Below are 13,439 nucleotides of genomic sequence, written 5' to 3'. Positions count from 1 at the left end.
TTCAATTTAAACAATCAGGTCCTAGTCTCAGATTTATAGCATACATCACATTGTCACTTGTGTTGAAAATAAACCCTGCTGCGATGCCTGATAATTTTTTTAAAAATACACGCTATAAATTCTTCGTTATAATTTGAACCTAAATCTCTACATCTTCTTAAAATAAAATAGAAAAGAGTTTCCATGAGAAGGAGGCACTGATACTACAAGAGATTATCAAATATTATGAACAGATAAAAGATAAATGAAAAAGGAAGCTTTGTTTCTCATAATGAGTAGATTTTTCTTTCACAGTGCAACATCGCTTTTTAGCTCTGTCTTCTTCTTCTTCTTCTTCTATTAGTTTGGTTACCTCCAATTCTATCCTCTTTTTTTATTCTCACTGCTTGGCCTTTAAAGATTTGTCCTTCCTTTCACACTGCATAGTCACTCTGACTACATGATCCTCTTATAGCATCCAGCGACACAGTAATCAGAGAGACACCATGGTGTCTCTAGTCTGATTATTCTCCATGAGATCTGTAAATCTTACCAGATACCTCTCAACACCCTCTCTGATGTTGGCAATCCTCATTCTCTCTTTTAAGTATTCCCTCTTTCCTCCAGCTTGTTCTTCTTCACTCCACCTGCAAGAAGTTTGCTGATTCATTCATTCATTTATTTATTTATTTTTGTGAAAGGTTTTCATGTGCAGCAATATCTCTGCTTTCCCTACTCTTCAATCCACCCATTCCATCGGTCCATTTTCATCTTCCTTCTGGTCTCTCCTGACACACTCTTTGACATCATCCCTTCAACAATTAAAAACATTTTGTGTTTCATTCTCATTCCTTATCACTTTGGCTTCTCCGTCATCCCTTGCTCCCTACGTCCGAGAAATAATTAATTCCTCAGTGTTTGCAACTGTCAAACACTAGACCCTCCTTTTCATTTCCTGTTTCAAAATCTTGCACTCCATTAGCTAATGCTCCAATCTCATCTTTAAGTTTACTTCTTTCTGTCCAGTCATCTTTCTTGAATGAAGTGTTGTATTTGAAACAGTCGTCTTTGATATTGTTCTTGAGAACCTAGCATTGCCTTCTGGAGTCTATCATCTTGGTTACATAGTTTCACTCCTAGCTGTCCAGTTGTTCCTTTTTGGAACCCCTTTCCCTCTAGACTTCTCGACTATGGTGTTACCCTTAGTGAACTTCTCTATCTATCCCTGGTGGCCATCTCTGAATTTAACTTGACAAGTCCCTTCTGTGCAGATACTAATTCAATTTACCTCCTTCACTATTCCAGTGGTTGCTTTATTGTCTGCCTCATCAGTTCCTGGCATTCTCATAGCTGTTGCCCTTTTGTTTCAAAAGAAGATCCTTAACCAACCTCCCCCAGTCTCCCATCTCCTTTTAAGCACTTTGAATCAGAGCATGCCCTCCAATTCCATGAGGTGGATCCAAACTTGGGGTGAGGAGGCATGAAGTGCCCCTCTGTGGCATCATCTCTGCCTTCCACAGACCCTGCTGAAGTTCTTTTGTGGGGATCAGACTGCACGGTTGGGGCCGAGTGCATGCTCTTGCTGCTCTCCATGCCATAGTTGTCCTCCATAGAGCTGAGCCCCTCTTCTCTTTCAGGCAGTTTAGTCAGTGTCCCTCTTCATTCTGAGTGAAACACATGGCGAGCATGCAGCCTGGAGCATTCACATTTTAAGTAGATCAGGGTACACTCCTCTGAAAGGTGGTTAACTTCTAAATCTGGTCCTGTGTGTCAGAAGTGAGAAAAACAGATGGGTATTGAACAGCTTGAGCAGGCGGTGGGAGGAACTGGGAGCTGGTGGGTGATTAGGAGAGACTGGCTGGGGAGTGAGAGAAACGTACCTAATGCAAGACAGCCTTGCTTCAGTCAGGAATTGTGGCAGTCGTGTGATGTTGAGGTGAGAAACTCTTTATTTCACGATCAGCTTTCTAAGCCATCGCGTTCCCCTGCATTTCCCTCTCCATCTGAAATGGAAACAAAATGAATACTGTGGATGAAGTTCTACCTTCAATATGATGGAGGGAAGAATTTGCCCCATACATTCAAAGACACTTCTAGGGCTTCTGCTTGTGAATTTCCAGAACGGTCTCTTCTAGTCTCTTAGGACATTGTCCTCAAAAGTTTAGAGCCTTGTTTCTGAGATGTGAAACGACGTTCAATTAGCAGGGTTTTTTCCCCCCTATTTGAACTACAATGCATTAAGCATAGTCTTATGGTTTGCATTCCATTTACATAGGGATGAAATGGGCATGAATATCTTCTGTCTCCAATATTTGTTCCAGGATGCAATTTCAGCATTAAGTTAATTCAGCAATGAAGCCGTTAAAGTACATCCTTGAAGTTCATTCTTTCAGCTTCTAACCATAGCATCTGGACATCTTGGCACAGTCCTTGTAACCTTCCACTCGTTTATGCACTGGACAAAACAGGGTGCTGTAACAAAAGCGCGTTCTGGCATACGTGAAGGAGTTACGAATTTAAGTTTCATTTATGTCATGCACAGCTGTACAGTAGAGTGCATGCACACCTCTACTTTCAGTCACTCATGTAATTGCGTGTGGCACGGCAGCTCTATAATTTATCAGCCTAGTCCCATTTTGTGCTTTACTCTGGTGTAAACTGATGATGGAATGTTTTTGATCTCACCCTTAATGCCTATGTTCCTGTATTTAAGGCTCTTCAGTCGTGGCCTGAGAAGTTAGAGAGAACAAACCGGAAATGTGTTTGTGATCAGATCAGTAGGAGCCCTCCGTAATCTTTCCACTGGGGGTTGTCATTCTCTTGCTGCATGCAAAAGGCTTTGGGTATTGACTGAGGCACAAACATGTAGTCAGAAGTACCACTCAGGGATCCGATGTACATCTCTCTGGTGGAAGAAAAATGATCAGTTACATCTTAAAGTGCTATTAACTAACAGATGCTACCAGGCTCAGCAGCAGATATAAATAGCTGCCGCCTTAACTGGAAGCATTGTGAGCCATGAGCACTTTAATGTTGAAGATCAATTAGTACAAAGAGAGAGCTGCCTCTAAATATGTGCCTGTCTAGTTTCTTTTAGTGGATGTTATGTTCTTAAAAGTATTCAGCAAATTAAGTGTATTTTGTTTCAGGCCAACCGTTTGTAAATCCTGATGGTACACCTGCAATATACAACCCTCCCAGCAGCCAGCAGCCAATTAGGAGCCAGCTTGTGGGACAGTCTCAGCAGCAGCCTTCATCCCAACAGCAGCAGCAAGTGCAACAACCACAGCAACAAATGGCAAGTCACCTTGTCACACAGGTACGGCAACTGTTGAAAGGGGAGAACAAGCTTTCATCAAGGCTGGGATGATTAGGTGTGTTTACCTTCCCCACAGAGCAGCACTATAATCTCAAAAAAGCAACTAGACAAAATGTCAGGGTGGGTTGTTTTTTCTTTTGAAATAAATCTCAAAAGAAAAGCGATCAAATATTTTCTGGGTGGATGGAACAGGTAGAAAGATTTTCATCCTGAAAATGATTATTAAATCAGGTGGTGTAGATGCGGAAAGGCTCTAGATTCCATTTGAAAAAATTGAAATGTGACTAAAAGCCCTAATTATTCTTTCATAGAGAGGTGCAATATGTAATTTTGTAAAGGGCTGGGATACTTGTACATAGCTCTGTTGATCTTTTGCTGAACACCTTGTAATACTCACAGCTTCTGAAATCAGTTGTATTGTTAACTGTTTCTAATTTCAGATTGTTAGTTTCTCTTCAAGTTTTCTTTGAGATCATTATATGTTCTCAATTATAATGATGTAATAATAATACTATTGGTAAATTTGGTCCCCTAAAGCTAATTTAGCATTAGGGGCCCTATTCTTCTAATGGTCTAAAATATTATGAGACCTTCTTTGATGTAGCACCTGAGCACCTTTCCCCGTATAGTGTATGGATATGTCCTGTTGACTTTAATAGGACTTTCATGAACATACGTACAAGCAGATAGTACGGCTGAGAGTTTAGTTGTCACATTTTTATTCTCTACTTCTCAATCTGTTGAGGTCCACATGTGGGACAAAAGCAAAGCTCTGAAGGCTCAATAATGGACCCAGTCAGTTTGGTATAACTTCTGTCTCACTGAGGGAAATATTGGAACCTAATAATAATAGTGCTGGAAGCCTTAATCAGTGTGGTCAGTGTAAACAATATATTGGCATCTAGCCAATATATTGAGCTGTAGGTCCCAAATCAGTCCCTCTCATAATAAAAGGGGACTTTTTATGAGAGAAACTGAGTGTTTCTTCATGGAGATTCCCACACATCACTTAATGGGTCTGAGAGATTTTTACCCCCAAATCTCTCAAGAAAAGCCATCCACAAACATTATCTAGAGTCCAATGGCTCTAGCCTCTGGATGTCCCCCGGATTTGTCGCAGTAGTGTGTGAATGGAGTCATGTTGCCAGAGAACTTTCAGGGCTCAGCTTTTACAGAGGTGAGAGGTTGAATCCATAAAACAGTAAATGCAGCCTAAGGCTCTATGAACTTATCTTTGTATATACACCAGACCAGAGAGGGGGCCCTGGCTGGTCCAGCTGAATATCAACCTACTCCCTTAGCATGAACCCAGAACTACATGGGGAGCTCTCTTTAGGGCAAGGGTAGGGGATAGATAGACAGTATTGCAGTGCCCTATTTATGAACAGAGAGCAGTCCGGATTTCCACATGGAGAATTCCTCCATATGTAGATCTAAGGAGACTCATTCTGGTCCCAGATCACCCAGGTGTAAATCCAGAGAAACGTCACTGAAGCCAGTTAAGTTAATCTGGTTTTACTGAGTACAGAATACGGCCTAATATATATAACCTCAATTTCAAGATTCAGCTCTTCCCAATAATTTATAACTGAAAAGGCAGAATAGTACCAAGCTTGTGTAGGATTCATGTAAATGAGAGACTAAAATGAGAGGAATGCTAAAGCTATTCCTAGGTAAAACACCCTCCGTATGGTTCTGTATAAACACTTTTTCTTTCATTTATCTAAACATCTCCTCCAAAGTAACTTGATGATCTCAATTTTGTTGTTACTTTTCAGCTTTATAATCATTAGTTTTCTACCTATGAAACACTCTGAGTTTAAATCAGCCATTAACAGGAAAATTCATATCTATGCATATGCTGTGCTTTTGCCCCTGTGATCTCTGTGAGTTATAGCATCTTGCTTTAGCACGGCAGCACACTAATAATAAGAAAGTAACCACAGTTTTATTTGTGTATCTCATGAACTTGAAAGTCTGTTAGTCAGCAGAAAACAATAACAAAGAATCACAGGATTGAGAGACCAAAATGCAAGCTTAAAGTCACAGTCACTGATCTATTGTCTTTACCTGAAGACAGGTCACCTGCATTACCAGAGCTTTAGTTCCAGATAACAGTGTTTTGCTATTATCTAAGTCTTGGAGTGTTGTATTTATTGTCTCATTTTATTTTGTAGCCTGTTCAGGCTTTGCAGCCATCTTCCCAGTCAGTCCAATATCCAGCTGTTTCTTATCCACCCCAGCATCTCCTGCCAGTCTCTCCAACGCAGCAGTTTCCTGTGGTACTACAGATTTTTTTATTTATTTTTGTGGTGATAGTTGATGTGGGGTGGCTGAGGTGAGCATGTGTATGTTTGACAGCAATGTGTAGGAATGCAGGGCAACTCGTGTTAAGGTCTTTGTAAATCTCTCTTTTATCCAACTCTTCTGCAATACTTTAGCATTTTATGTCCACAAAGTCTGGAGGAAAACCTCTTATGGATGTGGTGAAAGACTTGTGTGACATGCTTGATTCAGAATCTGTAGAAACCACTGTACTCTAAATCCACTGCCTGAACTTATTCCATGATCATATTGGAGCACTTAGATAACAGAATATTTGTGAAAGAGCTGCAGCTCTAAAGGCATGTGTTGTACTGTGCATCTTGACAAAGCACTAACGGACATGGAGAATAAAAATAGTGTATCTCTGGAGTCTGAATCTGGCCTGATGCTTACAAGGTGAAAATTATACTACTGTAGAATGAAACTGACATTTTAGTAGGTGGTACAGGATTCTTTTGTCCTCTGTCTTTCTCTCTCGTTTTTATTTGTGGCTGATGTCACCTGGTCATGTGAAAAGGTAGAAACAAAATGGAATAATGCCTTTGGGACCAAATAGTAGTACTAACACATAGGAGAAAAGCGCTATGTTTAAAGGCTCGGTAGTGGCTTATTCTACCCATCCACACACACTGGAAACCCTGTGGAAAAATTGTTGTCATGCATAGCAGATGTGTGTCCCAGCTAGCTCCCATGACAAGTATGTGACCATCTGTTTCATAGTGTCTCATTCATAGAAATGGGTATAAGTAGATTAATAATTGTTAATTTATTAGCTGAATTCTTCATTTTTCTCTTTGTGAGTTGTCATAATTGTTTTTCCAAATTCACTTGTTTAAAACTATTTGCCATCAAAGCAATGGAAGCTGTGGGTGCGCCATGTTTCTGATATTCAGGCAACTAATTCAGGTACCTAAGAATGGATGCAGGAGCCTGGATTTAAGCACACAGGACCAGATCCTGGCCTACAGTTTTGAGAATGATGGCCCATGATGCCTGTTCCCAGATGGAATTAGTGTAAACCTTAAAAAATGACATTTCATGTGACTGTGAATTTGAAAAATGGCTTACAGCAAATATTCTGGTGTATTTATTTAAAAATCCACACTTCCTTTTCAAAAGCCCTGCCAGTGAATGCATTATGCTAGAATATTTTTGGAGAGTGAACATAGTAAGGGTATAAACACAATCCAAGCAAATTCATTTAAAAATTCATAGGACTATTTGAGGGGAAAAAATTCTTTGCGGTGTTTGCCCTCTTCAGTAACGGGGTCTGAGCAAGCAGTTGGGGAACACAGTCTGCATGTTTATGCACAATGCAATGATAATATTTTCTTATTTCTCAATGGAACGAAGCTTTCTTCAGGCTGTTTACCTCCAGAATGCAGGCAAATATTAAGACAAATGGACCTATGTAGGCAAAGCCCTTAGGGCCAGATTTTTAAAGGTATTTAGGCTCCAAATTCCCATTGATTTCACTGGGGCTTAGGCATTTAAATACCCTTTTAGAAATTCACTCTAAACCCTCACAGAGTCCTATTGAAGGCAATAGGAGTCTGCTCAGGCACAGCGCTCCACTCACATGGATCATTTTATAAGGTCAGGGCCTGATGCTGTTTTTACATCATTATACACATTAAGGGTATAATCTGGCTCCACTGAACACAAGGGAAGCATTGCCATTGACTTAATTAGGGGCTAGGATTTCACCTTCTATGCTTGCTTGGTATCTTGGTCCCTGCCCTAGCTAGATGGTGGTCCTAAGACTACTATATTACATGTTTATTAAAACCAACTGCATAAAAAGTCTTTAACTAGCAGTTGAGAGCTGCAAACTGCTCAGTCTCCAGATTACATATTTTTGCCTAATATTTTATTAAACTGTATGGGTTAGGATATTCAAAGGAATCAAGGGTGCCTCAATCAAATTGAATTTCCCTTGGGATACTTACAAAATCCCAACTCTAGTTATTAGAGTATCCTTGGTTAAGGAATTCTGTGTTTGTGAGGGGAACCCATACTTACAAAGTAGTGCTTATGTCCTTTCCGTTCAAAATGTGTCCCTTTTGAAAGCATTAGAGTTCACTAGTCTTTAGAATATGGGTAGGATCAAAGAATTCCAACTAATGAGGAGCTGCTGTTTCTCCATGTGGTGTAATTTACCTTACAGTCTGGAAGCATTTTTCAAGCAGTTTTCAGTGTTTTATTTTTATTTTCTATTTATTTTTGTTGGTTACTCTGAGTTGTTTGGTGGAGCGTGAATTTATTTTCACCTGCTTCTCATGCTGTTCTTAGAACCTGGCTCTTTGTTTTTCAAATGTCTACTGCAAAAATCACGTTGATCATTTTCAACTGACTTTTGCCCCACAGCGAGATGACATGACAACACAATTTAGCCAGATGAGCTTAAGTCGTCAGTCATCAGGAGAGAACCCCGAGTCGCCTTCTGGTCCTGTCTACCCATCACCTATTATACAGCCATCTGGCCAGCAGACTGGTTATGTCATGGCATCCCCAAGTCAGCAGCTTCCCCCAGGAAGTTTTACAGGTTCAGGTCCACCAGTATCCCAACAAGTACTGCAGCCTCCCCCACCACCCCAGGGCTACGTACAGCAACCACCACCTGCTCAGGTAAGTAGAATTTTTACCTCTTTATTGTGAGTTTAGCACATAGCTCCAAACTCTGGGACCTCTGTATAGCATCATAAATGGAACATACAGCATAGGCTGGGGGGGGAGGGGGTCACTGGAGAATATCTCTTCAAGGAATTCACAGCTACTGTGGAGCAGATTCTTTTTGGCAGTGGGAAGTTTCCATCATTTCTGTTGTTTCATTGATTCCAACAACTCCTCCCTTCCCCCACCATCATTTTCTGAGCATTCATCTGTGTTCCAGGCTGTATCTGTACATGAATATGAAGGAGGAGGGTGAACAAACATTCAGAGTGCCTTTTCTCCTGTGAGCCACATGCATGCTAGCAGAGGTAGCCATTCATCATATTTAATTGACTTGAACATGTAAGACACCACAGATCAGTAATTTTTACTGTCTTCCTGAAGACTGATTATGTTTTACTGTTCGCCACCAAACATCCATGGATGTCTCCTGGGTATCCTTGCAGAACACAGAAAGTGATTACTGTCAAGAAGTAAAATGCACGGATGATTTTCTGGCCCATTTTCAAGGTATACATTTTAAAAAGTCAAATTTCCAACTTAATTATAGAAAACTGCATTTAACGTGCAGCTTAAAATGCTAAAATGTCATTAGTCGGGGTGGGGGGAGGTGGGGAAGTTGTTTTAGCCTCTAGAAAAATATTTGTTTAAAAAAAATCCCACCAAACACTCTAGCATAAAATGATTTTAATCTATGGTGTTGTTTCTGTTAGTTATTCCTTATTGATGATACAACTGCAGTTGTTGGTATGTCTCTGCACTGTTGTAATAACAAAGAATGTGGATTACTAAGCTACTTTTAACAGACTTGGGAGTTACTGTCTCCTTATTTTACTAATTATTAGTACAGAAAATTAGAAGAGTAAGGGCTGTTCATGCCACAGAAGATACAGTGGCACATGATATTTCTAAGTCTAAATATGGTGCAGCTATTTGCCCCATATATGTAATTTCCTGAGTAAAGAGCTTGCAAAATATTTAATAGAGCTAAAATATTTAGCAGAAAAGCTTGGTCTTTACACGTGGAATTTGCCTATTTTTCAAATTGCAAAAATTCCACAAAAGGGCAGTGTTATGAATTCATTTTATTATATAAAATATTACAAGAAATATTTTTCACTGTGTAGCGATTTGCCAAATGTCCAAAATTTACATGTGTGAATTTGGGGAAGCGGGGGACAGAAGAAGTTGTAATATCCCCTTTTCCCCCACCCAAATTACATTATCTACATGAATAAGCAGAAAGCTAAAATCTTACAAGCTGCTCTGGGTTCTGTTCCCACATCTGTCACTAGCTTTTCTTAATACTGTGTGTTCTATAACATTTTCAAATATTATTTAATCAAACTTCAGAACACTCCTCCTAGTGAACTAGATAAATATGAGCCAGCTCTGTTTTACAGACTGAGGTTTAGAGAAGCTAAGAGATATGTTTCATGGCTATTACAGTGAGTCAGTATTAGAATCAGGATTAGAACAAAGGTCCTCTGTCTCAATGGGCCATGTTGATGCTGCTGTACCACTGACTGTGTCTTGTCAAGTCACTTAACCTTTCTGATCTTAAATTTCCAAATCTGTAAAATGGGGATAATAATACTTACCTACAGGTACCTGCCTACCTGTGGCAAGGATATTATAATCCTGTATATTTTTGGATTTCATGTATGGATTTCATGTACATTACCAACATTTCTAGGGCTGGTAGGGAAGTGAGCTTGGAGGCACTGTGTTCTAATAGATTAGCCATAGGATTTTGCCAAGAAACCGGAGTTCTAATTGTGCTTCTGACACTGGCTTACTATGTGATGTTGTACATATCACTTAACTTCTGAGCCTCAGTTTCCATGTCTATAAGCAGGGGGTACTGATGCTTATTTCAGAGGGGCATTGTGAGACAATTAAATAATGTTAGTAGAATGTTACATTGGTGCAAAGCATCAATAATAGATTAAGACTACCTTGGACCCAGATCCAATCCAACCCAGGGACCCTGCTGCAAAATTACCTATTCAACTGTGACTTTCCTGCCTGTCACATCTGGCTCTCCAGTCACCATGGTGGACTTTAGACATTGGACATTTGGATCCAAATATTGTGGGTCTGTGAGCCCCCTCCCAGAACTATGGATCCTCCTTTAATTCATATTTTCAAACAATTGTTAAGTGGTGAAGATGGGAACTAAAAGGGGGGGAGGGACTATGTTAATTTCTCTAATCCATGGGATTTGGGTAGGAGAGAGAGGACAGATACCAGCCACCAGCAGCAACTTCTTAAAAATTCACAACTGTGAATTTTTGTGGGACAGTGGCTTTTAGCGTCTGCACATGGTTAATTGTGAAGACTTTTCATTTGTCTGATATACAAAAAATTTAATTTTGTGGAGAAAATAATAAGTGACAAATTTGGTGTTCATTTTTACAAAAACAAATTACGCCAGTTTTGCTCAGCTCTACTATTTAAAGACTTTTTGAAAAAGTGTTCTCAAAAATGAGGTTTCAGTAGCACTGAACTACAGGAACAAAGGACAATGTAACTCCGTATGTTTCTGTACTGTCCTTTTTCATGATTTCTTCATTGTAAGGGAAATTCTCAAATCAAAAGTAGATGTTCATTATCAGACTGAACATGTTTGTCTTTTGAAAGGATATTGTAGGTAACAGGGTAATTTTGCGGAGTGGGGGCCCTTGGTTGGATAGGATCTGGGTCCAAGGTAGCCGTAAAGAAGTACAATTCTCCTGTATTATTATACACTATAATTAGTGATTAGAATAAAACAAAAAAGTGTTCTGTGTACCCAGATGGAAAACATATTCCATATATCAATTGCATTGCATGTTTCATACCATCTGTTATACAGTATGGTGTGTACATGGTCATCAATATATATCTTTATACCTAACTGACCATGTTTTAATTTAAAATATATGTACCATAAAATGCATTTTAAAGAGTGTCACAATTAATTTATATAAATATCCATGTGAGGCCTCTCATATTATGCAGCCACTCAATCATCTGCTCTGAAGTTGCTGCTTAATTGTGTTCGTGTAGCTAAGCGGTCGTTTTGAAGATAACTTTCGAAGTATGAACCAAAAGTTAACCAATGAATGGATGTGTGTTCCTCACCTGTTCTGATCATGTCATGCCCTTTTGAATCCTTCTACTGACTTCCCTTTCCTCTGCATGAACTTCAAACTTGTCCTCGTTTTCAGTGCACTTCACAGCTCTGACCCACTATTGTATCCATGGCATTTTTAATCACTTTTTTACTTTGGTATCTAAGCATTATGTATGAAAGCTTTGTATTGGTCCAACTGATTCGGAGGACGGGTAGAGCTTCAAGGATAGGGACATAGAGCTGGAACCCACAGAGCTGCTGGTGGGGAGTGGAGCTCTTATGGAAAGGCCCTCTTCTACTGTAATTAAACTTTAATATACATGGAGATAGTTGTATTAGAGTGCGGGGATGGGATTCCCCTGGATTCATAGATTCCAAGGCCAGAAGGGACCACTGTGATGATCTAGGCAGACCCCCGCTGCCCCCCCCCCCCCATTAACCCAGGCAAAAGAACTTCCCCAAAACAATTCCTAGAACAGACCTTTTAGGAAAACATCCAATCTTGATTTTAAAATTGCCAGTGATGGAGAATTCACGATAACCCTTGGTAAATTGTTCCAATGATTAATTACTCTTACCATTAAAAATTTACACCTTATTACCAGTGTGAATTTATCTAGCTTCAACTTCTAGCGACTGGATTGTATCGTATCTTTCTCTGCTAGATTGAAGAGCCTGTTGTTAAATATTTGTTAGCCATGAAGGTACTTACAGACTGTGATCAAGTCACCCCTTAAGCTTCTCTCCATTAGACTCAAAGAGCTCCCTCTGTTTAGCTCATCACTATAAGGCATGTTTTCTAATTCTTTCATCATTCTTATGGCTCTTCTCTGAACCTTCTCCAATTTGTCAACCTCCTCCTTGGATTGTGGGCACCAGCACTGGACATAGTATTCCAGCAGTGTCAAATACAGAGGTAAAATAACCCACTCAACTCCCACTCGAGATTCCCCTATTTATGCATCCCAGGATGAGTAACAAACTGGAGATGCGGAATGGACTGAGTAGTCCGTAGGCTGCAGATGTAGTGGATTGTTCCGAAACATAGCTATATAGCAGTGGCAATAATGGCTAGGAAGATGTTGCTCTGATAGAGTAGGGAAGCAAAATGGGACAAACTGTGACCCATACACTCTGTGTCACAAAGACCTACCCTATAAAATCAGCATCTTCCTAGCTACTATTGTCATTGCTGTGTAGCTGTTTCTTACAGTAGACCTTGAAATCTGAATAACTGATCCAGGGTGAAAGCTTTTGTGGCTCTCTGTGGGAGGAGAAGCAGAGAGACTAAATAAAGCAGTTAAGATGCTTATGCATGCAAAATGTTATAATGCAATAATCAATGTAATGCAATCAATGTAAAAGCACTTCTGTGTCATAGAAGTTGCTGTCGAATTTATACCAATACAGCAGAGGCTTCGGTCTAAATGGCTAATTAGTTCCTGTAAATATAGTGGCAGTGAGGTTTCTAGTAGTTTGCCTCTGGTATCATGCCACTTGAATACAGCAGGGCATTGAAAATTTGGGAGCAGGTCCAGCTAGAAAGAAGAAGAAAGAAAGTTGTCCAAGCCTGCAAGCCTAAAGAGTTCTTACATTAATATATTAAAGTTTAATTAATGCTGGCTCTATTACTAGTTCCAATGCTCCCTTTCCCATTCTTCATCAAAAGAGGAACCGACAGATATTAAAGTCATACATCTAAGGGAGGGGGGGAAGCCCTTTGTCGTCTTCTGCTTCCTCCTCCCCCACTGCATATTCTAAATCTGGTTAACAGATTCAATATTCAGTAGCATAAACATAGTGATCTGTTGTTGTCTAGCCTCTCCTGTGTGGGCTTTGGCATCATCCTGTGAGAAACAAGTTCACTAGTGAAAACTAAGAACAGTGATCTGATCTGGTTTTGCTTTTCTCCATTTCACTGGCAAATTCCTACTTTATTTTGCTTTCCACAACCATAACTAGGCATTTCTGGGCCTGGGACAAGTAAGCATATTTGCGTCCCATACTGTTTTTTCGTCATTTTCC

The 13,439-nt window shown here is 39.8% G+C and overlaps 1 protein-coding gene across 15 annotated transcripts in view; it reads left to right on the top strand.

Moving 5' to 3' along the window:
- ARPP21 (cAMP regulated phosphoprotein 21) overlaps positions 1-13,439 on the top strand; it is a 170,206-nt gene that overhangs the window by 103,566 nt on the left and 53,201 nt on the right. For all 15 annotated transcript variants that reach the window (XM_074945416.1, XM_074945418.1, XM_074945415.1 and 12 more), the window contains 3 exons: positions 3,129-3,298; positions 5,476-5,580; positions 7,991-8,251. In XM_074945416.1, the coding sequence (XP_074801517.1) occupies positions 3,129-3,298; positions 5,476-5,580; positions 7,991-8,251 (536 nt within the window). The remainder of the gene's footprint in view (positions 1-3,128; positions 3,299-5,475; positions 5,581-7,990; positions 8,252-13,439) is intronic.

Source organism: Natator depressus, chromosome 2, assembly GCF_965152275.1.
Source record: "Natator depressus isolate rNatDep1 chromosome 2, rNatDep2.hap1, whole genome shotgun sequence".
Taxonomy (NCBI): Eukaryota; Metazoa; Chordata; order Testudines; family Cheloniidae; genus Natator; species Natator depressus.
Note: the sequence above shows the minus strand (reverse complement) of the source record. Positions and strands in the feature narration are given on the sequence as shown.